The 26,510-nt window shown below is 45.2% G+C and overlaps 1 protein-coding gene across 4 annotated transcripts in view; it reads right to left on the reverse strand.

Annotated features, from left to right (window-relative positions):
• Positions 1-21,644: 21,644 nt before the first annotated feature.
• Positions 21,645-26,510, reverse strand: part of ZFYVE28 (zinc finger FYVE-type containing 28) — a 148,550-nt gene continuing 143,684 nt past the window's right edge. For all 4 annotated transcript variants that reach the window (XM_057374047.1, XM_057374046.1, XM_057374045.1 and 1 more), the window contains 2 exons: positions 24,595-24,698; positions 21,645-23,681 (listed from right to left, as the gene is read on the reverse strand). In XM_057374047.1, coding sequence (XP_057230030.1) covers positions 23,550-23,681; positions 24,595-24,698 — 236 coding nt within the window. In that variant the 3' untranslated portion in view covers positions 21,645-23,549. The remainder of the gene's footprint in view (positions 23,682-24,594; positions 24,699-26,510) is intronic.

Raw genomic sequence — 26,510 nt, forward strand, 5'->3', positions numbered from 1 at the left:
GAAATCCCCTAAATGGTGAAAGGACTGGGTGGAAGCCTGCCAACATGAKGTTTTTCAGCAGGATGTGGAGGCATTTTGGGTTCTACAGCACAGCATGGAGCACAGCAGGCATGAGGTCTCCTGGGATGGCTGGAGGACTGTCCAGGGTAGARTCTGGTCCAACACATGACATGCTCTTCTGTCTGTGCAACCCTGAAAAAAAGCCTTGTCAGTCGTGTCGAGGTTTCTCCTTGGGAGAAACCAGTTGGTTTGCTCCAGAGCAGAGACAGGAGAGAGCTCATATGCATGCCATGGAGACAGCCGGTGAGCAGAGCCCGGGGGGAACAGAGACAGCCAAATTGGCTGCACAGACAAAACTCATACCCCACCRTGGTCTCACCCAGCGAGRYGGTAAACACAGAACAAGCAAAGCAWTTTTTCCTGACYGTCAGCTGTAGGATCAGGAGCTGGTCCCTTGCTGGTCGCTAGCACTAGTGTCAATCTGGAGATGACTCTAGCATGTGCTTCTTCAGCTACCATGAACTCCTCAAGCTTTGTCAGATGAGGACAATCTCGTCTTTGTGCCTTGGCTCTGCAATTTTTAAAGGTTAGTGTGACTAAACAGCAGTTCTTCTGTACCTCTTTCAATTAGCCTTTGGTTTGAGCCTGTCTAGGGATTTAAGCTCAGTCCTAACCATAAGATCTTAAGATACAGGAAACACCTAAAACCAAGTTAAACAGCACACAACTGGCARATTTCAAAATCCCCCCCATCCCGTTTATAGTTCATGTTTGCAGCTCTGGCTGAAACCAGTATGAGGCGATGTTATTCTCTATCATACATAGTCTRTTTACAGCAATACATGAAAATGTTTACCTTAAAATACAAATGTAATTATAAAGGTATAATTACAGATATGCCTGCACCTCTTTGAGCCACCTCAAATTACAGTTTCAAATTATAACAATAAAAAGGATCAAATTAATGACCTTGATTAATTTCATTACAGAGCRAAGTGAGCGCTGCTCGGCACAGGGTAAGCTTACACGGCCTGACCTCATTTCATCCARCCTCTTCCCTGCAACACAAGAGCTCCCGATGGCACACCAGGTGAGTCGTTCCTCCCAAAGACAGTTGCTAAGCAATCAGCTGCAGGGTTATAAATGTTGAGTGCTTGATATGCAGCACATGGGGGTAGAGATTAACTTTTTTTTTTTTCTTTTCTTTCCAGGTATTAAGGGAACTGGGGTGGTTCACCTGAACTGCACTGCAAGAGTTTGGAATTAGAAATCAACCCAGATTTAAGGCAGCCTTCAGTGTTTGTGTACAGATTGAACTGATTTATTGTGCGTGCTATGTGCCGAGTTGCAAAAYCTTGCTATATTAGTGATTTTAAAAGAGGAACAATTTGATTTGTCATTACTAATAGGGATGTAACTAAATTAGTCTCCCACATACTTTATGCTGATGAGGTCTTGCTTAGATTTCCCTTTGTAGATTTACATCCTCACTAGTTTTAATCACAGCTAAGAAACATATCGTATGAGTAATACTATTATGAAATACTGAAGTATTTTCAGAGGGGTTTAAAAAGCCAAGAAAATCACAGAAGTCAAAATCAAAGGTAAGCTTTAATATTCAGCCCTATGTTGTACATTTGATTAAATATTAATTCACAGCAATGTGTTGGGTACTTACAACCAAGCTCTCTTGACCCATTTGAAATGCACAGTCACGTATATAAACTTGGCATTTGAAAAAGGACAGGTCAAATGCTGTAGATCCCACTTAAATCTTTTCTACARTTCTTGCTTAATTAGTGGTCTAACCCTACCCCTATAAGTTGTTGACTTGCTCGCAGTTGTGGAATTAGGAAAATACTGCTGTAAGATAGATATGCAGGTTTTGAAAAAATACAGTCTCTCTAACATTATTTTTCTTTTTTTTTTTTAATTTTAGTTTTTTATTTGTGTGGGGTTTTTTGAGGGGCTTTTGTTTTGGTTTTTTTAGCAAAACAACAAGAGATGAAACGAAGACAACCAAATCCTGGTTTAGTCAAAGAATTTGACATCTCCTACCAATTAGGAATTGGGCTGCTTTCTGGTTAAAAAGAGGAAAAAAAACCCCAAACCACTGGCTAACTTCCTGAACTACTTAAGTGGGATACAATGTGAGAAAAGAATCAGGAGGCTCATTGTGCAAGCTGGGAAGCTGAAACATCCAGACTACARCAAGACACCTCAGCATTTGTCATCATTGTCAGTGAAGTTGGGAATAGATGGTGCAGGTCAGCAGTGTTCTGCCTCTGCCCAGCAGCTTCTCAGAGGGGACATAACAGCCTTGACCACGGCCAAAACATCCAACTATCAGTGAGCAATTTGCTACTGTCAGCGCCTGCTTTGAAATGAATTCAGCACTGTGATGGAGGCACCTTTTTTTCCCATCAACAGTTACTCCTCAGTTCCAACATCTTGCACTGAAATTTCTTGAAGGTTTTTGCTTGTACAAAACTGTTAATTGCATTTCATTTKGTATCAGAGCTTTGATCTCCCCACTTAAATACCACATTAATGCAGAGGTCCCCTGAGTGGATGAGTTCACAGTACTAGTTAACCTCTTCTGCTGGAAGACTCAAATATTATTTAGAAATTATTCTGTGCATTGTGACAGAAACAAAAACTCATCCTTAATTAAAAATATAAATAAAAGGGATTTCTATCCTTAGACTAACCCAAATGCAGACAGCAGCTTTGTGCTGCTTTTTCACTGCATTAAAGGAAAATTCAAATTCTGCATACTCAGCCYACAAGTCTAACTTCTGGTCAGAAAGCAGGGCATTTTCCTGAATACCGTAAAGCACCTGTGAGCAATAAGCTAGCTAAATCCTCAAAACATTTAGATTTTGATCCTTCTTTTGGGAATAGAAACTGAGCTGCAGATTTTGGGAACACCCAGGTTTCATTACTGATGTCAACTTGTAAATGTTTTATTGCTATTTAAAACCCCTTTAAGAAGCCCTTCAAGGTGCTGTTGATTTGAAAGGGATCAAGGTCAAATTTTGCAAGAAGCCTCTCAGTCACTACTCACAGATTTCAGACTTCTTACTGGGAACATGCTTGTGGGTGCCTGACCACATAMATGCTGGTGGAGCAGAGCTGTCTGCAGCCTGAGCTTTCCACTTCTCTGTTCCCAGTAGCTGTTAAGTGTTCTCAWGCACAAAAACAGATTTATAGGGACTTCACTACACAGTGCCAGAAGGCTGCTTTTTGTTGCTSGTAGAAGTTACCTCACTGAAGGATCCAGTCTGCGCTTCTTGTAGGGGGGTGATGGTTATCTAATTACATTTTTATGTTACATTTCCAGGTTCTGATCTGTAACCAGTCAATTGAATGCTRCAATCACAAAGATCTGTGCTCATCCTTCTGCCCCTGTGATTCTTGCCAGCCTGATCCTGGGCAGGACCAAGGCTGCAGGTAAACGCTGCAGGGTCAGTCCTGCAATCCTTCAACCCTGTCCATGGGCAGAACCCAGAGCCCACATCTTGTTTGGGATGCCTCCTGCAGGTGCTGGATAATTGTATGAAAGCAGAGAATCACCTCTACCACGTCTTACCACGACGCTGCTAAGGTGGGCTGAATCTCAACTTAATTCCACTATCAATGTTCCCTTACAATCTCAAGAGAAAAACAAATCCCTGTTTAGAGTGGACAGGGCTGCCACCTGGAGGCACCCCAGTTCTCCTACATAGGAGTAGAGAGGGAAGTATCTGTGTGAGGTGACTGCAGCTCCAGAGATGTCTGACGGTCCCTTAGGACATTTATACAGCCCCGCTTTTCAGCCGGGAAATAGCAATTTTGGCACCGCAGTTAAAGCAGAGGCTCTATGCTAGAGGCCTCTCTGGGATTAAGGATTTTATCAGGGAACACAGTGGTTATTTGCTCCTAAACTCAGGCAGAGCATTCTCAGGGATTTCCTCTCCAAGGCCCATGTTCAGGCAGGATCCAAATTCCCACCTCCCCATTGATATAAAATATAAATAAACAAGGACCTAAAGCCCTTCCATCTTCCCCAGTTATCTCAGGCSTTTCACAACCCCCTCATCCCTCCCTGACTCTCTCTGGTCAGTACCAGACTGTTTTCTTTTCCAAGAGGAGCCTTGCAGAGGCAGTGCTGGGTTCCCAGAGGATGGGTAGGAGCTCAGCAGGGTTGCGACAGGGCTTGTGACACTGCGATCCTGCGTCAGACCCTGCACCAGCCAACGTCAGGCGGTTTGAGCAAGAGGAAACAGCTTCAAAAACATCAAACTGCGGCCGATTTCTTGAGAAGTGAGGGGCAAGGAAGAAACAAAAATGCAACCAACTATGCAGAAATTTGCTCTGTCAGTATATCAACTGACTCCCCCTCTCCTGCCCAGGCTGGGGAATGAGTAGTTTTGCCTTGCCCAGAGCAGCTTTTTTTTTATTTTATTTTATTTTTTTTTAAATGACATCCTAGGCAGCAAAGCAGCAGACCAAGGAGGTAGCAGGGAGTTGTGGTGGGGCTTGCTGCTTCTGCCACCTCACCTGATGTGCTGGCCAGGGTGTGTTCTCCACCTCTATGACTGTGTTCTGGTCCTTTGGTGATACCTGCAAGTGCAGYTCAGCAGCACTAAAGAAAGGGGCAAGGAAAGGAGGGAGCCTCCCAGGAGAACACAGGAGGTCTGGGACAGGCATGAGAAATGCTTCAAATATTCATGTCCCACCAGAAAGTCACTATCAGCCTCTGCCGTCCAGGGGCATCACTGGGAGATGCACCTGCACAGCTGCCTCCAGAAAAGGCTGTTCCCACAGAAATGTGGCTTTGAGGTTTTTTTTTCTTTCCTAAATAACTGGGGTAGAGAAAAGGCCAGTGTGACTGTGGGATTTCYAGTGTCCATGGAAACACCACCATCTTGGCATCCATTTTTGTTTCATGTGCAACGTGGGGAAAACAGAGCCTGATACTGTCATATTTCGGGCTGTGCCTTAGCCCACAGGTGACATTTTGGGCACTGTCTGTAAGGASATGCTCCAAACGAGCAGAGGTGCTGCAAGTCATCACCTGGCAAGCAGATGAATGGCCCCTTTTTTGTTTGCCCGAAGAGAGGATTTATTCCCCTACCCCCAAAATATTGATGAGTACTGGCTTATCCTTAAACCTTAGTTAGCATGACTCCACAGTGATCGATTCCCAGAGGAAAGGTTGTTTCAACCCATCTCCTCCCAAAGCCCTCTCAGCAGGAGGCCTGAGGCAGGCCCCCATTATGTTAGCAAAAACAAAGAAAGAATAAAACAAAACTAATGAAAACCCACAAAAACAAAACCAATAAACAAACAAAAAAMCCCAAAAGYAAACAMAAAAGACCTTTTTCCAAACCTGTCTCATTTTCATTTTCAATATAAATTAYTAAGGACATGAATTTATAGGCAGACATCAAGTAAATTCACGAAACTGGTTAGGGTCTCAAATCTATTTTACTTGTCTTACCCAGAGAAAATCTTACCTTTCATTGCCCCTGCCCCTTGCATTGATGCTAGTTTTCTGTTGGCTCTAGTTTCTCCAACCATGTGACATTTTCTCCCTCTCCCAGGGTGGGTGTCCTCAGTTTGCCAAGGCTTCTTCTTCTTGTGCTCTGAGCTTTCATGCTTAAAAATTAATGTGGAGATCAAGAGCTCAACTCAAACCAACCAACATCGTGGGGCAGTTAAGGACTCCAAAACCCAAAYTTTATTTGAACATTCATCACCACATCTTCTCCCAGAGAAGCAAAAACTGTGTCAGGCAAAATTGCTTCTTGACATCTCCGATTTGTACCTCATCTGAAGAGGGTCAGAGCAGGAGTCAGTCTGACATAGAAGAACTTCAGCTAAAGTGGAGGACAACAAATCACAGGGTCAAACAGCCTCCCCGTCTCAGCCTCAGATCAAGGCAACACCATTCTCCATCCCTGGGAAATGAAAGCTAGGACTATATCACAGCACAGAGCATCTACATGCTCAATAGCAGAGTAAACTGTTGCCAGCAGGATTTTACCCATTTATGGTCACAGACTTTTAATGTACAAAACTAATTTTCTCCAGTTTGTTTGAAAATATTCAGTGTCTTTTGTTTTGTTTTATTTTTAATCRTTATTTAATGTGATTTGTGGCTCACTCCYCACAGYTCAGCTSCAGCATCTCCCTGRGCCTGGCTCCTCTCCCGTCACTGACAAGCACTGTCTTTGCAGGCRGGTCTTGGTGCTAAAGGAGAGGCAGTTTTAAATTCCCTTTCCACCTCTCYGAAGATGGAAGATTATGGAGGTACAGAAACACACAGGGATTTGAAAAGCAAGTATCAAAAGAAACCRTATTCTGAAATATATTTACTGAGTCCTTCTTTTAAAAGGAATGAAGATTTTTCTGTCCCATAAGAGCTTTCATTCAGCACAGACTGGCAGCAGACTTCCAARGGGAAATAACATAAATGGCAAAATAAATAATATTTCTCCATTCAAAATAGGTCACAGATAAAGAAGTTATCCTTCATCTCATCCATGCAGYAAAGAAGGTACCCAGCCAGTACAGACCAGTATGTTCAAGGGACAGTTGTATCATTTAATTTGGCTGATTTGGAAGTTCAGTCATTTCTCAGCAAATATAGACACTTCCATAAAATAAAATAAAACAGTAAAATAAAAGGTGTCATTTTATTCCTGGAATGATATAATGCTGCCAGAACAACCACACTGGGTTTTGTTGAGAAGCAATTCCTTCATCMTTTCAATGCCCTTTGGGGTCCCTGGGGCAATAGGACCACATCAGGACAATGCTGTAGGTCAAAAACCCTACTGCTATTCAAACACACTGTCTGGATTGGGGYTTTTAACAGGCAGTTTTCCACCATTTTTAGTTTAGTCATATCCACAGGTGTTAGAAAAAAAGTGTGAAACTGTCCTCCAGMGACTGCTGCCAGCTGAGGCAATGCTCAGAGTCCTCTCTGCAGAGATGTCCCTCTCCAATGTCCTTGCACAGGGTGGGCTCCCTGCTCTTGGTTTCGATAGTGGAACAAAGAGGGGATGCTCTCTCTGACATGAGCTGGGAGATGTGCCTGAGAAAGGGCAGCTGCACTGGCCTTCAAAGAGTTTTCTGKTTTTAAATAACACATCAAGATACTTGTTTTTTTCATCTCTGTCCCCATTTTCACAAGAAATCCCAGTGTAATTTCCATGCTAATCAGATGAGAGCTTGCAAAATACATTTCTTCAAGATGTAGGGGAATGTATTAAGTTAACTCCAGGCGACCTGTGACTCTGTCAGTGACACACACTGTTTAAATCCATGCAAATGAAAAMCTTGCCCACGCCACAGGCAAATACTTGGCTTTTCCCATGCTGCTTGCATGGAGCTGGAAATGTTCGATGAGTGAAGTCTTAGTGATGCATTTCAGCAATAATTCATATGCTATACATAATTTAGGACCTCACTGCAGTCCCCCCGTAACACGCGCCGTACAGCGTGTACACACAGGGCCAGACGGCAGCTTTAAGGAGGCTCCAGGCATAATCCACAGTAAGGAGAAGTTTGATCCATCTCCAATTTGCACCTGCCAGATCACGAAGGCAGCTAATTGGATTAAAATATTGTAATTATCATTTCATTTACATGCAGTAAAACCTTAGGGAAACATTTTAAATGGCAGAAAATTTGAGGATGCAGTCTCTGAAGTCTGCTTCTTAAAAGCCTAATGCTCTCATCCTCCTTCATTGCCTGAGACTAGACTTTTATTCCCAGGAAAAGGTGAGTTTGTTGAGCTGCTGGTGCAGTGCACAGACCATAAAACACTGCTTGTTTTGATCACGGTCAAATTTGTCAAGGCTCCTCAGGTGCTCTTGATATCACCAGTCCATGGTGACACTGCCCTGACAACTCTCCCTGTTGCCCCCACACAGGAAAAATCAGCTTTAAAACACCCATAAAGAATTTTAYTCGGGGGTCCAACAGACATCCAGTTGCAGGGGTGACTGTAATCCAAAGGAGGAGTGGAAAGACCTTTCCTTGGGCTATAGTAGCAGCTCCCCTTTCTTCTTCACAGGGACACAGTCCCACAGTCCCACAGTCCTGTGTTTTGGAGCCACAAATCTGCCTCCCGTGGAGAGGAGGAGGATAGGGGGGCAGTTTAACCTTAATGAAGGTTAAACCAGGAACAGCACTTGGCCCCACAGATCTGCCTCACAAGTAGGACACATATCCCCAGATGGAGCTGAAAAATCACCCACCTCCTGACACAACTTCCAGGAGGATGTTGAGCAGGTCCATGGCAGCCCAGCACTGCTGTGCCCTTGGAAGAACCAGGGAGCAGAGATGAAGTGCTGAACCTGTGCTGGTGCTGTCAGCAAAGAGCAGGGAGATGACACACACATAGTGCCACACAGTCCCAGAGCCTGATGAAACCGAATGCAAGAAAGGCCAAAAAGAACCCAAAACTATGTCTCCTCACACCTAACAGGTGCTCTTTAGGAAACATAACTTCATTTAGGGCAGTAGATTTGCTTGGCAGATTTACAAACCAGAGCTGGGCTTTCCCCACTCCCACACCAGTTGAATRCCTCAGCCTGGATCAGGTGTGAAGCCACTGTCATCTGGGTGCTCAGCAGAGAGTTCATTATCCAAATAAGACTAATTAACTTCTGTATTTCCTGTGAGACAGTGATTCAGGAATAAACGGTYACAGCCATGATGAGAAATAATAGATAATGTTGCAATGCTTGTTCTCACAATYGCCTCAGGGTCTGTCCTGGTCCCCCCTGGAGCTGACATGGAGCTGACATGAGCAACTTCAAGCATCACTGATCGGCCAGGTCTAAGCGTGTAGAACTTGATGTACTCATGGAGAGCGGAAAGGTGGCAACAGGAGAACAAAAACTACCCTGATGAGGGAGAAAAAGGAAGGAAACTCCCTTTTAGGGAGTGTATTAACCCTTTACAGGACATAAGGCTTTGACAAGTCTAGTCTGTGACTGAGGCCCTGCTCATGCCAGTGATGAAGCACGGGAGCACATGAGGGCAGCTTTAGTAGCTGCCTCAGCACCTTGCTGTTGGCACCCAGAGCCTACCATGGACACGCTTACCTGGTCTCAAGATTGTGGTTTCTTTTTTTTGGGATAGTCTACTCGATACACAATACATGAATCTGATTTTCAAAGGGCAAGCACTCCGCCCAGTCTGGAAACTGGAGACTTTGTAAGATGTGTCTCATTAAACAGGCAAAAATCAATGCCTGCTCAGTCATTAGTCATTCTGGAAACCTCCGCCTGAGGTGAGKCAGCCTGGTATACCTGGCAAGCTATAAGGGAATCCAGTTTTGGGAATATTTTCTTTTTCTGCCACCCCAAAATTTCCAACTTGAGCTGCACAGGCAGCAGCCAACCTCCCTGGGAAGCGACCCATCTGGGAACAYRGYATGAAACTCATTTCTGGTCTYACCATGTCATAYCTAATGCATCTAAAAAAATATTTASCTGATGAGTATYMCTYTCTCCAGAAACAGAGCAAACAAGCAAATCTCACCAAAGCAAATTATTGGATAATCTTCTGTTAAATGCACAAGCCTAGGGGAAAAGAATAAAGTCTGTAAAGAAGAACTTGCTGTTACCTATTTTTTTTTTCTGAGATACCACCAAGAAGGGCCACACCAAGTGTAGTTATTCAGAAACACAGCAAACACAGCTGGATCTGAAACAGCATTGCCATTCATGCAATAGTCCCTCAAAGCTTTAAGTCAACCATGACAGTTCTAGCCTGGATTTCTGTTCTCCACTTGGCCATCCCAGAAAATCATCATGTCTTTCCATTTCCAACAGGCACAGCCTGGTATGGATTTCAACAGAGAGTTAATCAGTGTAGCCCTTGTTACTCGAACTGCCACAACTGCTGTGGATGTGTATGATCTGTAAGGCACCTTCAGCTGCTCACTGCTRAATTTCCTCACCTTAGCTGGACACCATGGGAGATCCCTTCCAGGTTTAAGCTACCAACACACTTCTGAACTCAGTCACTGCATCCTCCCAGGGCTGGGGCATTTTACATCCCCACTCAACAGGCTTTTGCCAGCCTATATCTGACTTGTGCTACAAATGTATGTTTGGTCTTTCACGTCACCACACTGGAACACGGATTACATAAAACTGACTATTTACAAAAGACAAAGCAGGTAAATGGAAATAAATCTTTTCAACATTTAGCTGAGTTGGCTATTAAACTTTCCCAACTCCTCTCCTTAGAGAGTGCTGAAAAGATTCCCAGCAGATTCTCCCCTAACAAGATGCATTCGTATGATCACCTGTGAAACATGCCTTTTTCTTGTGATGGGACAGGAAAAGGAGGTGGTATGCAACTGGGGCATGAAAAGGATATTCTTTATCTTAGGAAGGAAAATATGACAGCTAGAACATAGCTTCTTCCTAGGGGTATGCCCAGCTCCGAGCTGCATCAGATTCCTGCTGTTTCCAAAGGGAGACTYGCAGGAGAATGAAACAGGGGCATASATRGCCCCGTCTGGTTCTCTGTGYTTTKGAAAGGACACAGACATGATGAGAGAGCTGTTGTCTGCCACCCCGCAGAGGAATTTTGCTTGTGGTGTGAACTGTCTGCCGGAGCGCTGCGGAACGGATCGCTCAAGGTTAAATTGGATTAAACTGTTACAGCTCCACTTTCCCACGTGTGGTTTAAATTTAAACTCTATAAATTTCATGGTGAGTTATTAAAACCTCCTTGGCAAGGAGAACTCATCTCATAGAAAAAAAATTTTCTCCAAGTTTGCAAACCCACAGGGAGGCTTTAAGTCAAGTTAACAGTGAGATTTCCAAGTGGAGGGGAAGGAAGAGCTGAGGCATTTAATCAGTGGCGTGCRGGAGCCCTGCAGGGCAGCCTGGCCCCACTCTGCCATGTCAGCTGCTCACCAGGTTTTCATGGTCAGCGCCTTGGTCCCACGTGCTGTGCCCAGCAGCACAGATGCTTCTGGAGCAGAAGCTGAGCACTGCGCCGTATGGCACATTCAGAGACAGCAGGACGTTCTGGGCCGGATGCATGGAAATTTTTGTAAATACTTGTCAGCATAAATTAACAAACAAGCCTTGGGAGGCCTTGAAATGTCATTCTTCCCAGAAGTTKTGTCCTGCCAGTTTCTCCTGATACCACCCAGCCATGAGGTAATCCTTTTATGGGTGGATGTAAAATGTCACTCTGAGTTTCAGTAGAAGCCACGCAAAGGTGATCACAAGTATCATACAAGGGATGACCAGTTCTGCATGACTACGGCTCCTCCCTGGGCTGGGGAGACACCCTTCAAGAGTGTCCTTGCCCTATTGCTCCCTGAACCTATGAAGCAAAACCTATGAGGCAGACACTGGCAAGTGCAGGAAGAGAAACAAGTGGAAAACTAAAGAAAACAGCCCTAGACCAATTGTTTTTGACAGAGCAGCAGAAAAGCAGAGCTCCTTCCTGCTTCCCACCCCAGGGCAGGACATTAAACAGAGCCCTGGCAAGGACAGCACAACAGACACACTCCTGCACCCTCCCGACGCTAAATCAGAGGACTAAACTGCAAATCCTTCGGAGCTGGTTTCTGTTCTCAGCTGTCACAGCACAGCAGGGGCAACACCAGCCCAGGCTGTCCCACTCATTGTGCTTCCAAAACTTGCCTTGGACGTGCTGCTGTAGATGTTCACAAGCTGCTTGGGTCTYTCCAGTGGCTGAGTGGATTTTTCAGCCCAAAGYCTCCAGCAGGCTCCCACATCAGCCRAGGTGGGCATAGCTGTCATTTTTGAGGTGATGAACTGCAAAGCTCCTGCCCACAGCCTTACACAGCCAGCAAAGCGATGAGATAGCCACACATATGGCTGGGTCTGGGCACAGCCAGCCCATGGAAACCGAGGAGCAGCTGCTTTGGGCACCGAGTCYTGCCTGAACAATGTCAACTGTCCCTTTCCATTTCAAGACAGCTTGAGAATGGGGAAACACTGAAACAGCCTCTCATAACCAGCTGTAATTCCAAAGGGATCTGGAGGCCTGGCTGCTTATGGGGCTTGCTGGCATTTCCATGTTAAGTGGCAAACGGTGCTGGAGCCCTGGCCAGTGGTGGGTGCCCCGGCTCAGGGGCTTTGAGGGGACCCAGGCCAGGGATGAGCYCTGGCAGCCCTGCGCTGAGCCAGCTGSGGRTTTTTCTTGTTTTGTTTGTTTTGTGGGGGTTGGAGGGATTTTTTGTTTGTTTTTTTTAGTAGGGCTGGAGGTTCATGAGGCTGCAGCTTTGCGGGAACGTGCCCCCCTGGCCCGGCCCGGCCCCGCAGGCCCCGCGGCACGGCCCGCACTGCACCCGGCGGCCGCACGGGGTCACACCGAGACTGCGCCGCGCCCGCCGCCCGGGCCGGGCCCGGCTCCCGGGACAAACCCGGCTCCCGGGACAAACCCGGCTCCCGGGACAAACCCTCCGCGCCGAGAGCCGTGTCGGGCACAGGGGACAAGCGCCTTCTGTCCCAGAGGCCTTGGGCGTGAAAACGCAAATTGCTGCTCTTGCCCCAGCGGGGAAAGCTGCTCGCTCCCCGGGCGGCTCGGCGGCTTCACGCTGCAGCTCKTGGTCTCCTGTGGGCTCACAGAGCGTTGAAAATCTTATTTCTCACTTGAGGCAGGAGCGCAGTGGAACTGGGACTTCCCTCGGTGCCATCCCGGGGGATCGGGGGGCTCCGAGGCGCTGGCTCTGGTGCCAGACCCCGACACCGGGGTGCCAGCTGCCATCGCCCGCTGGGGACAGCGTGATCCCTGCCACTGAGGCAGGTGGGAAAGCTTTCAGCACTTGAACCGCTYACATTTGACCCAAATATTGTGCTGTACGTTGGCTTTAACGCTCCTGCGTGACAGCAGAGCAGAGGATGGAGGGACTCGGTACTCACACTCCCCGCAAACACAATCGGCTTCCACGCAGCTCAAGCGTTTGACCTAAAAGTCTAATGAGTCGGCACAGCCTGAGCCCGGTGCTGTGACAGCAGGTAGAGCTGCCTGCTCCCTGTCCCGCGCTGCAGGGCCATTAAARGTGGAGAAATTGTGATTTGGCAAGAAGAATTGGAAAGAACAGCTTTGCTGCATTTAAATATGAGATGTTTGTTTTGGTGGAAGTTGACTTGAGGATGCTGGGACAGGCCTTAAAAATACTTCAAAGTCATAGTGGAGAAACTGTAGAAGAAAAATAACCCGACCTTGCAGCTGTGAAATGCAGTGGATGCAATGCAGGAACAGCAGTTCATACCCCATCAGAGCAGGGGACGGGGGGCTATCGGTGAAGGCGGGCAGGGAAGTGTTTTTAGCAGAGTTGGAAGGGCTTGTGCAGATCGGTCACGGCAGAGCTCAGTGGGCACAGCCGCAGCAGCCGGGGACAGGCAGCGAGGAGCCGCGGTGGGAATCCCCGGCACKGCAGGGATGCTCTGACTCGGTGCAGCACAAAGCTCTGCTCCCGCGGGCGCGGGGCCACCCGGGCGCGGTGCTGTGCCAGGAGGAGCCCACGCTGGCACCGCTCCTGCTGCCAATCCTGCACACAACACTCAGCACAGAGGGCTGGTGAAACAAGGAGATAAAACATGTGTTTAGTTCTTTCCAAACAGTCAACAAGGGAGCTGGGAAAGCTGAGCAGCCAGGGATTTCCGTGATGGCTTGGATGTGCTTACACAGCCCAGGATCCGTGGGGCAAGCCTCTAAGATATTTCCCTGAGCAGCTGGGCAGAGACGGTCATTACCGAGTGCAATTAACTGCTTCATTACCACCTAAGCAAAACAAACCCATCAATCTCTGCTGCATTTACCAAGAGGAGAGACTGATATCAAGATACAGACATTGTGCTCCAGACTGCAGGCGTGACCCATAGCCTCCAGCCTGACACAGTGACTGCTCCCCACCCAGTCCCTGGAAGCAGATTTTAGATATTCCACACTATTTCACGTGTGCTGATACACACCAGAGAGCCAGCACTAAGCACCCTCATGAGCTGAGCTACACCATGGTGTTACAAACTCCTGCTGAGATGGAGCTGTAGGTCCAAGTGGGAGTGATGGAGGCAAGAGCAGAATTTACTGTTCTAAGATCCACCCTAACCAGTGGCGCCTGTGCTTGATGCATCCAGCAGATTTTAACAAGTGAAATGAAGGCCAGAGACCACATTTAGGACAAAAGCAGTCTGCCAAAGGGAAAGGGAATGGGAACCTACAGGGCCATGATCACCTTCAGAAGATCAGGAGAAGCTGTGATTTTCAAGCTGAAGCCCAGAGTCACCCCAGGCCCAGAGCCATCCTCAGTTTACATGGCCCAACACCCTTCTTTACAGAAGCATAGACGTTTCCTACAAGCTCTCTGCTTCCTACCAGACACATCTCTAGATAAGGCTCTGGGTGACAGGCAGGGAGCAAAAGATCCCCTGGCATGCAGGAAGAACAGGGATAGCTGACTCTGAGATCCAAGGTTTAGCTTCAAAGGACCACTAAAACATCAGGGCCTGGAGACTTCAGCATCTCTAAAACCCTTGGTCTACTGAGAAGATTAAGGCCTGAGTACAGTAAAAAGAACTGCACTTACCTCTGTGATGAGATACAAGTGATTTATGAAARGGATTATTCATGGATGCTTGAGATAGCAGGACAGGATGAGCCGATCTTGTGTTCCCGAGTATTTTAATAAGCGCTTCTGTAGGATGGAGATAACACACCTACAGCAGTGTGAAGGCACGTGAGCATGCTGGTACCATGGTTGGCGGGGAAGGATCGGGGCACTGTGCATTGTGCAGGGTCACAAGGAAGGAGATACACACAAAATCCTAAAAACTCCTCTGTRTCACAGTGTTGGGACATCTCTGCTRTGGRGAGGCCCAACAAATGCTCACACAGCCCCTTCATCCTGCRCATCTCTGAAGGGATGGACTGGGACAGGGGTGTGGCAGAAGCCACTTCTCATGCTCAGGCAGAGGAAAGACATGGCTCCCCCCTCCAGTCCTTCACAGCYGATGTGCTCTGCTGGGTGAGGATAMTAAAACCCTGTATAAAAGTTTGCTTCAATCTTCTGTTGTACCTCACGGTACAGACCTGTAAGGTCTGTGCAAGGTTGGCCACTGTGGTTCCATGCCTGGTTCCTCAGGCAAACCTGCTGCTCTGTGGCCAGCAGGTGTGAAGGAAAACAAAGCAGAAGGATCATTTCTTCTCTAGCTGCAGGCWAGATTTGGGGAAGCAGTGATTCTAYGCACTCAGCCATGCTCAGCTCCCACACATGGCACACTGATGGCAACCAGAGCCAGCCTGGCCTGTGCAGGAGCCATGTGTTCAGCATGACACCAGTGTTGATGAGCACTGCAGGAAATCACAGCCAGCTCACAAGGACAGGAGAASTGCTCTTGGCAAAGTGGGAAGTGATTGCTTTAGCGGATTATGAATTGCACACAGGAAGATTTCTGTGGTCAGGGATTTCCCTTCCCCTCCATTCTACACTGGGTTCCTAAATGGCAGTGTATTTGTCCCTGCATCCCTCCTCCTTGTATTTGATCCATTACCTTCCTTTTCCTGCTGCTTGTAGTAGTCCAATGCCAGTGTGACTCCAGCTCTGGTTCAGGATTAACTGCAGGGTGAARGAGGGAGATGGAGAGTGCTGGGTGGGTTTGCCTGTGCCACTGCATCCCTTCTGCACCTCAGCCCACAGAGAAATAGCACCCCATCCGTCCTCTTGGCAGCTCCCTGAAGCAATTTATAAACTGAGACCACCAGGACCCTGATCTCTGTCACAGGACAGCCCCACTGAGTGCTCATTTCTGCCTTTGTCCCAACCTGGGTGGCTGCACCACTGTGCTGGTAGGAAGATCCTATTTTGTGTTTGTTAAAAATAATTGTGCTCATAGTACAGAGCTCACCACAATGATCAGCTCACTGCTCAACAGCTGTGAGATTTAGCTGCTTCTTTCTCACCTACATTTGTTCAAGCTGGCTCAACTTCCAGCCACTGGTTCCCGTTACACCCCTGCCAGGAGGAGCGCAGCTTCCCAGACCTGCGCATCCAGCGTAGGCATTTACTGATGTCATCTGCAATTGTATCTCTGATGCATTCAATAGATTGCAACTCCAAGCATTTCCAGTCCCTTTGCCACTCCCATGGCTTTTCCCTCATAGCAAAACACACCAGGAACATTTTTACCTCCCTCAACACCTTCCCTCATTCAGCTCCATCCTCCTTTGTGCCAGGTGCTTCAGCTGTTTTATAAATATCACAAATAAAAGCAACCCTGCAGAGGTTGACGGAGCTGAATGCCAGCAGCACAAGAGCACAGAGCAGCCAAGAAGATAGAATTTGGCAAGAACAGAGTTCCTCTGGCAACTAATGCTGTGACAACATCTGAACCTTGGGAAGGTGCTGGAAAGGATCCAGGAGCAGCACATGGGGCAGAGGTTTTATCACACAGCRCTGGTGTTCTCGGTGGCTTCTGAGCTGTTTGTTCTCAGAGGAAGTGCTTTCATAATTGCTTGATTTGGGTTAATGATTTTTCTGTTTAAAAACAACCTAATATTATTTAATGACTGGTATTTATTTGCATTATGCAATTAGAACACATTATGAGAATTATTTGTGGCATGAATGGGAATTTGAGATGTTTAAGAAGTAAAYTTATTTCCTTTTCATTTCTTACTGCAGCAAGCAAGGAGAACATACATATAAAAATACAATGAACAAGTAAAAAGACAACAGCCTCTCTCTGTCCCCTCCACCTGCCAAGGAGCAGTATTTCTTTMACTCCTTGAAAATACCCTCAATGCAGTGGGTAAGACACCACCTTGCATTCTTCCTGGGAGCTGCTTTTAGCAAAATAGTCTGGGAAAAGACCCTTGGAGCAGTGTCCCTTTGGCTGTCAGCTCCTTGGCTTCTCCCTCCAGCCTGGACAGGTCCCAGGTCCCAGCTCAGGGCTGCACCAGACCAGGCTCGTGCCTGGTGGTGGCAAAGGCTGGCTCTGGACTTGGGTGCTTTCAGTGAGCACCCAAGGTGCCCTTAAGCTTTCACACTTTATACTAGCCTGAATTTTGGATCCTTTACCGCCGCATCTACTTCTTTCTTGTTCCAATGTAAGCCAAATGTTGCGTGGAGGCAGCATCTGGATGCAAGTCTCCATCCTCAGGTTTTCACAAAGCACCTTTTGAGACAGACACTAGACACAGCCGTATTTCAAATGCTTCCTACAGGAAAGAAATATGGAAACRTTTTCCCTGAGACTCAGTTTAGAGTCTAACTCCAATATCATTCCTTTAAAGAGAAAAAAAGCAAGTGACAGGGCAGAAAACAGAATGTGAGGAACAAATATGACAGAGGAAAATACCTGTCAGGAGTACAGCTAGGCAAGGTTTTCCTGCTTTGTTCTCCAAGCAAGGTTCATGTTCTGTCCTGAAAGAAACTCTCAAAAGTATGGCAATGAGAGGGCATAAAAGAGGTCATTGAATGAATTCATGGTAGCTTTATMTTTTGTTGCAAGACACTTGGATCAAATTAATTGAGTTTTCTTATTTGAACAGAGCTTCTTTACATGGGAAATACAGCAATTTTCTTCATTGTTTTTGAATTAGGGAAAAGTTATTTCTAAACAAAGAAGTTACAATCACTGGTTCAAACCTGTAAGTTTTGGTCACCACTACAGAGACCACTTTCCTCAGAGATCACCATCCACAGCTCCCTTCCCACCAGCTACAAGTCCTCCTAGACAAAAGCAGATGGTTCAGAGATGGACACCCAGGACTTTTGGACTACTTGGGGTTAGTTTTTACTGTATAATTTCCCAGTGTTTGAGAGCATCATRGGGTAGTTTTGTTTAAATATATTTATGAAGTTGCAGAAGTTATTATTTTTCTGTTTATATCTTCAATTATTAATTTCCAGCTTTCTGCAGATAAGTGAAAAGAGAGTGAAATCAATTAAAAAAACCAAAACAACCCAAAGCCAGCAAGCTTTACTGCTGCATAATAAACAGAAAAGCTGCTAGTGAAGCASCAATCACAAATGGTCTTGACCAGAAAAAAATAATTATCAAGTGACTCAAAATTTGATCTCAGAGGCTCCTCAAACACAGAAGATGGCATGGTRCAGGTCCATTGGTAATAATGCCAGGACAGTGTCACTGCTTTTAACATACCTGACAGGTATGTTATGACTGGGACAGTCCATGCAGAGCCATTGGCCCAGCCCTGGAATGCTGAGGGACAGCRTTCTCCAAATTGTCCAAAAAAGCTGAGGCAGTTGCACATCATTTTCAGACACACCTCTTACAAAAGCTATTTTTAGTGTGTTTTTTACAGGACACCTCAGAGAGGTTACCAGCACAAATGCCATTCAGGACTGTTTCTTATCATCATCTTCCACTRTACTGACAAGCCCATTGGAACCACAGCCTAATTCCAGCTAAAAACCTGAAAGGTGGCCACTCCTGAAATATTATGTAGAAAGCAGTCACCTCATACACTCTCCCTGCTGCTGTTTTATGTCTTTTTTATTAACTCAGTGAATAAAACAGTCATGGCAGTAACACCAACATTTTATTGCCCCTGAAGAACTATGTAAAAGTGCAGAAATACATAAATAAGACTTTCTAGAGTAAGACATGAGTTTAAGTGCTTGCTTAAGTGGTGTGAGTGCCGGGCCTGGGGTTATTTTCAGAAAATAAAATCTCAGTACTATGTGAGGTAGTTACAGCTCAGTGCTCKCTGGCTCTGCTGTTCCCAGGCACAGTGGTCCCTCACATCCCGGGCTGTGTCAGGCACCTCATGCTCCTGAGAAGGAGCAGATGGGAGCATCACTCAGCAGCTGGACATGAGMAACAGCCACTCTGCAGTCACTCGTGCCCACAGGCACCTCGCACTGCTCCTCAGGGGTGGGAGGCCCCATTGTTGGCTGTACTGGACACAGGATTTTCTCTTTTTGCAGACAAGCTCAGCCAGAGCCCAAACAGGCTGGTGGCAGTTTGCTGAAAAAAAAAAACTGAGAAGAAAAATCAGCTTCGTACCTTTGAGTGAAAYATGAGGGAAAATCATTCTTTACACTTCAGAGCCTTCATGTTTAGTGAAAACAAGAAATGAAATGAGTTCATGAAAGACTAATTGCCCAGTTTGTTTTATGCATGAGCCCCAGCATTCCTAGCACATGCAGCTACAGCTTGTTTTCAAAGAGACCAATTACTTCATTAAAACATCATCTTCACACTTCCAGTTCTGCTTTAACAAGTCTTCTCCTCTTCATCCTTCTGGCCTATTATTTTGCCATTTTTTGGTTTAAGAGCAAAGGAAAAAAAACAGCAAAATGGTAATATCTATCATTTACTAACAGCTATTAAAACCATAGAATTAGGATCCATCCCTTCTCCTCCACAACATAAAGGAATTCTGCAGAACTTTAAACACCTTGGTGCAAAATCCGTGGCAGCTCAGGCAGCCAGGGAGGACCTGTGTGTCAGGACGCTACTGCAGGTACAAGGATACCAAGTGAAGGTTTGAAACAAACCTGGAACTTAAATGGCAAGTTCAGGAAGCAATAAAAATGACAGACCCGTGAGTTGTCTTAATATTTCACTCTCTATAAGATGTCCACGGAGGCCAGAGTAAATCTAGTTTATACACAGCAAAAACGAAAAGCTGGGTGATAGGGTGAAAGCGGAGAAGGAAAAAAAAAAAGAGTTTAAACCCCCTCAAAAGTAGTCAAAAGGCCTACAATGATGATTTCTTCCTGACAAGCAACATAAAGCATTAATTCAGTGAAATGCTGTCATTAGAAAATAGAGTTCGCAGTAAGCATTTGACTGCAGTACAAACCTCCGTTACAAATGAAGATGTTTGAGGCATCACATCCCCTCTGACGAAGCAGAAAGCAGGAGCCTCCATGCCTGCCCGTGCAGGAACAGAGCGCTGCAGTCCTGGCACTGGCAGAGAGATGCTATCGGGGGTTGCCACGGAAACTGGCGGATGCAGCCCCAGCAGCTTTGACTTTGCATGAACTGAGAATTCAGCGAAACACTGAGAGCTGGTGGTTTCCTCCAGCTSCAGGCAGGACTGTGATGGGGCTGTATTTGAGGCTTTCCTACAGCCAATCTCCTGCCCCCACAGCCCACCTTCCCCACCTCCCCACCCATGTACAGGCACAGCCACACACAGCCCATTTCCCTCTCCTTCCTTTCCAATCAGACAAYGCACAYAAAGGTCACTYCTCAGCCATCACTTCCATCCAGGTTCCTCCTCATCGAGATACTGTGACAGCTTTTCAGTGTGTTTGAGTGTTCTGGATTGAGTGTTCCAGGGGTATTCCCTGAAAGCAGAGGTATTTTACTGAAGTTCCTTTCACTGCAGAGGAAGCCTTGATATCCACTTGCTTTTACAAACCCAGAGAGAGCTGGAAAYGCTGTACGATTTGTACAGACCTAGAAAGGATCACTTCAGAGTTTTCYGTAATTAGTTTTTTTCCCCTGAAAACAGCTGGGATTCAGAAGGGAACTGCTATACAGGAGAGTCCAGCACCACATGAATTATTCCCGTCTTTGCCAGTGCTGCTCTTACCTTATTATCCTGTTCACTCCCATTGTGATATCCCCAACAGGAAAACTGCTGTGGAACACATTGTATTCTGGAGAAGAGAAATTCCCTTTTTGATTAAAAACTCCCTTTAGGAYAGATTTGTACTGTTCACTTATTCACACACACTTGAAGGCAACATTATTTGCCCATAAATATTATGCATGTTAATTTGAATGCAATCTTACATTTRTGTGCAGGCTTCCCATAAAGTTTCCCCACTGCTGCACTACCGAAGCTGAGATCCTAATGTCATGCAGCTGTAACATGTTTTCTGTTCAGWGAAATGGCACATCCCAAAGCCATGGATCAAGTCCTCTGGAAATGRAAATTAATTCTCATAAAACCTTTAACAGCTGCATTTCCTACAGGGGGCAGAACAAAGCAGCACTGGGCATTTACGCTTCCCAAGGATAACTGTACACAGAGATCCAAGGAGCGCTGTTTTCATTGCAGATTTGTATCCCCCACAGGAAAGATTATTCAGATGTGACACAGGCAGATCAAACATGCCTAATGTGTGAAGTGGCCATTGACACAAGGTATTTTGGGAAGGGAGATTTTCAGCTGGTGGCAAGAGATAGCACGAGGCAATGCTAAGTGACAGGCTGGTATTCCAGCTTTGATTTACCACCCCTTCTCTGTACGGGTGACTTCCATTTCCAAATTCAAACTAATTTCTTTCATGTCATTTGCAACGTGAGAAAGAGTTAAGGGCAGTTTTTTTGACAGGATGGCAGCTGTCACTCCATGTAAACAGACCCCAAAATGAAAGAGCAATCCAGCACATGGAAGTAGAAAGTCCTGACACTTTAATTATCTGAAGAGATTACAAGATGAAAGTCTTCCTTGAGGCAAATGTATATTAGTATTGATATAGTCATTGTGCTTTTCAGTAAGAGAAATAGGAGTCTGTATTTACATAAGAAACTATAGTGTCTGAGATCTTTAAATATCATATTTATGGAAATGACTCTGAATTACAGCATTTACAAAATAAAAACAAGCTTAAATAAATATTCAGTCCATTAAATAAGATCTTTTTCCACAGAAGCAATTTTTTTGTGCATATTTATTTCACAATTGAAGTTTGTTGCAATTTTTTTATCCTAAAAAAGAAGCATTAAATTTCTTGTGTGTGTTTTTTTTTCCTAAAAATAAAACTGCAATAATCATTGCAATGTGAAGCCTGAGATTTAAGCCTGAATAAGTATCATTGCTTGCACCACATCACCCATCTCTCACCAATCACCCAACCCCATGCCTTTCCAAACTCTGGTGAATGCAGACACTCCAACCCAAGGACTTCATGAGAAGGATTTCAGGGAAGCAATAATAAAAAAATATAAATAAGGTGAGGACAACACATCAGAGCTGACATTGTCTACAAACAGCATCATAAGGCTTGTGCATTACACATAAACTAAGTGAAGCTGTTTCATCGGAATCAAAATGACAGTAGTGCCACCACACTGCAGCACCCTTATATGGCTCATTAACACTGAACAGTAAACCACTGAGCAAAGGGAATGTCCCCCAAAAAATAAACAAAATTAAAGAAAAATCAACACTGGCCAGTTTTGCCTTWTCATTTTGAGTGACGACCTTTCTCGAGCGTGATACCGCAAACAACTTCCTCATCCATTTTTGTATTTATCGCTTTGAAACACAGTGTGTAACACCACGAGTCAGGAAAGGGGGCACAGCAAAGAGCTCTTGATCTCGTTTCCTCTCTAACCACAGCACATTGTCTTGCTTTTCATGTGGCCAACTCAAAGCATGTCCAAATGCCTTTGAAACCTCAGTGCTCAGGGAGCTCTTACTGCAAATAGTTYGTGCAAGATCATAGCATGAATCTGTGTGAGTCTTACTTCTTTCTTCTCCGAATGGAGATAAAAATTATTCCCCGGTGTTTCAAATAAATACCAATGTCTTCAGAGTTGTTAGCATGAGTGAAGTACCAGTATGCACTATTTTACATGGTTACTCTGCCAAATGTGGACAAGTACCCTTTTCTGGCTGACCATTCTGTAGGACCTTTTGGATATCTTATTACACATCTGCCTTTAAAAAAAACATTTTAAATAACCTCAGTATTGAAGAAATAATTTGTCTTATYTAGTAAATTTTGCTGCCAAACTGTCAAAAATATCTATTTTAATATGAATTTATTTATTYGGTAACCTCTTCCTCTGAAGTTTGTTAAGTTTTAAATGCAGATATAGAAATCAAACCTCTGTGTCAGACTTTTATTAACAGGATTTAGCATAAATGATTCAGATTATAAATGCTTCCAAAACTCCAAACTATGGAACTGGAAGCTGTAAAAATTTTTAGAAGACAATGTGGAGTTATTGCTCTGCTCGGTAAATGAAAGCCAACAGAAATATACTGTTTTAGGGCTTTCAGTGCTTCCTACAGGATTCACAAAAAAATTTTGCCTTTGTAAATATCAAATTCAGCTTTGAAATAGATTTGCTTTTATTAATCCTAGCACAGGTAGCAAATATCTAACAATGGGGAAGTTAAACAGGTGGGAGGGTGCTGATGCCCACAGCCACGTTGGGGTTCCAGTGGGCACAGGAGTGTCTGAGCTTTGGGACTGATCTGCTGGGATGGACTAATTAACTGYTCTTAGCATGTAAGGTAAGCAGCAATGCCTGTTCAATTCTCTGAGCCCTATTTCCTTCCACACAGTGCATTTGTTCTGCATATGGCATCGTAACATTAATGTTATAAATTTATGGAAGACTGTACTGCAGCCTTAGAGCTACAGACGCTTCRTAGTTCCCTTTAGCAGCTTAGTAAAATGCAATAAAAACTGTCTGTACAAAATTTATAATAATGGATGTCAAAGCCTACATGCCCTCACTGGGTCCCTCTTTCAAGTCAATTCTTGGYTTAGGTCAAGTGTATCAGTCCATGTAAGACTCCAGAAGACACAGCAGTAGTTAAAGATGTCAGATACCAGCTCTGTCACTATAGAAAGGAGTGACATGGAACATGTAACAGTGAGTGCAAACACGGACAGGCTTCATCTGGCCATAACGAGGTAATGGAGCAGAGTGGGAGGAACAGCGGGAACAGAAGATCTGAAAAACAAGAGGGAAATTTCTCTTCAGTTCCTTTSAAGAACAGGATGGGACAAAATCGATTTCAAGGGAAGGGAGAGAARATAGTATGAGTTGGCCCCACACCCCTCCTCAGCAGAGCAAGTGAAAGGCCTGTGCAGGCAATCCCTGCTCATTGAGCAGTTTATCTGGCCAGGCTCAGCCCCTCTGGTGAGGGTGCCCAGCACTGCCAGCAGCCAGGGCAGCTCTGTCCATCTCTGCTGGCCACAGGGGAGAGCAGCTCCATCAGAGCTGCAAAGAAACATCTCTCTCCTTTGGTTTTAAACAAAGATYAGGGGAATAGTTCATACTCCTCCAAGTCCACTACATGGTTAACAAAGGCAGCTTCTCTATCCTATTCCTTTTTAACTTGTACACCAGCCAGCAAGTGAAATGGGACTGCAGATTTCTGGCTTCCTGAGGTACATGRCTGCTTTTTTCTCCCTCGCTCCTTCTTCCTCCCCCACAAACTTGAAAAGCAACAGCCCTACCCATCACAATGATCCTGCAAAYGTATGGAAAGAAAGTAAAAGGACACACTGTCCCTGCAGCTGAGCTGTGTGTGCAGCACCCCTGGCAGTGCAGAACACCCTGGCTCATTAGAACTTACAGCAGTAGTCCAGAGTGACTCTGTGTTGGGGTGGTGGTGTTCTAGGATCTCAACAGGGAATTGTGCCTTTAGCTTTATTCAGCTTATTGCTGCATAGAAGTCAAAACCCTCCCCAACCCTTTGTAAACGAAGCTGAGAGCTGGCAGCCAAGGCACACAAAACCACCTGTGAACTGAGAATTCTGGCTGAGCTCGCATTTTGCTGTGCAGCAGAGTTTCTGTGGTGCTCATGATTTTGCTGCTCTCTTTGGTGGGTAGCTCCTCACATGTCTGATTGAGTCATTACCTTGCCACAGCTCCGACAATGGTGCTTCCTGCGAATGACTGTGAAAGGAGCCTTGCATGCAGTGCAGTAGCTGCAGACTTCATCGGGAACCCAGTCAGGAGGATCTGGCAGAAACAYAGCAACAAAAGGGAACATAAATCAAAAGGGAATAAAACCAAACATGTGATTACCAGATCCTCAAGGAAGAAGGGAGAATAAAATACAGCAGCAGCTGCTTTCATCTGTGTTTCTCCAGGTGCTTTGCAAACAGCAGCTGAGTTCAGGATCCCCAGGTGGGCTCAACTGCCCCCTTTTCTGCCAGGCACCCACCTATCGGCAGAGCACATCAGGCACTAAAATGGCCTGTGACAGCTTTGGACTCGAAATAAAATCTATCTTAGTCAAATGCAAGTGGCAGGRAAAAGGAGATAAGCAAAATAAAGTAAGAAGACAAGAGATTATTAAAGCAGAGCTGGATCACAGGTGTTTTTATCAGTGCYACCCACCATCAAAACAAGCTTAGAGCTGAGATCATTCCAGCCTCTTCAGCCTTCCCTACAGAAAGGCCAACTGCTTTCCTGCAATTAGGAAAGCAACTATACAGGTAATAAACCCAAAGCCTGATTACCATCTGCTAAATTATTAGGACTCTTACTGGAAGTCACCAGTAACTACAGCAAAACCACAAAATCAAGTGTACAAGGCTTAGCAGAGAAAGAACTCGCCCATTATCACGAACAGCATGTTTCAGTTGTTTATGTCTCCTGTGAGCTCTCCAACCTCCCATAAAAGCCAAACAGGGAAATGATTGGGTTTTGGCAGGGCAGAGGGATTGGGCTCCCTTTTGCTGAGCTCTTTCTGCTCGCAACAGGCTGACATGACCTCAAAGAGTCCTGGGTTACAAGTGTAGAAATGATGAAGTAGACTGCTTAATTAAGTTGGTAAAAATCTAATGAAGGGCAAAGCAAGGTCTATCCAGAGGGAATCCATGGACATGGTGAACATGAACTGCTGGATGTATTTACCCAGGTTCCCTGTACACAGCTTCTTWCTGAAGTATTATTTACAGTTTGCAAGCCATGCAATTGCTGATTTATAAACCTGACARGCAAGATCCCTGCCTCAAGGAGCATACCATCAAACAGCAAAATATATGGTGCAGTTAATGCAGAGGTTAAGATGGCTATAGCTACAGGCAAAAAGAAGATAATTAAATGAAAAATMCACTGTTTTGTTCAAACATAACTATGACCAGTTTTCATGTGTTTGTCACATTGCAACATTTGTCAAATTAAAAAGGATATAGCATTCAATGCAAGAAATTGCTCAAAAAGCAGATTAATAAAACAAAGGGAACTTYGAATTTGACTCAGCTTTTATAGGCTTCTCTAAACTATTTTAGAAGTCGAGCTAGCTTAAGGAAGTAAACCTTCACTTAATGAACACATTGGTCTGATAAAAGTTACAAGTGCAGGGCCAGCAACCAAAACCAGAAGCTGATGTGCAGAGAAATGACTGATGTGGTGGGAAAAAAGGAGATTGCATATAGAAGCCTTCACCTCATCCTAAGGAACAGCTCACCAGAAAATGTTCTGTGGGGACCAAGACTACAAATTCCTGCTTCAAAGGCAGGGTTTCCTTCAGAARCAGGGAGATGTAGGACTGCCAGCTTAAGTCAAGCATTAACAACAATGGAGTCAAGAGATTTTCCTTTCCAGTTMTTTTCCTTCTCTGCAATCCCCCTGGTCACTACATGTATCTTGCCCAGTGAAACTTGCTCCTAATACCAGTTTATGATGTAGATTTTGAAMACCTTGTGTCACTTTCTCTGATCTGAAACCATGGCAAGCCTGATGGAGCATCCCCACGTTCTCCATCCAAGAGGCCCCTTGGTTTATCACATATATCCAAAAACACCCCAAAAAAGGAACCATTAA

This window comes from Malurus melanocephalus, unplaced genomic scaffold (assembly GCF_030028575.1).
Source record: "Malurus melanocephalus ecotype Western Australia unplaced genomic scaffold, MMel_1.1 scaffold_214, whole genome shotgun sequence".
NCBI lineage: Eukaryota > Metazoa > Chordata > Aves > Passeriformes > Maluridae > Malurus > Malurus melanocephalus.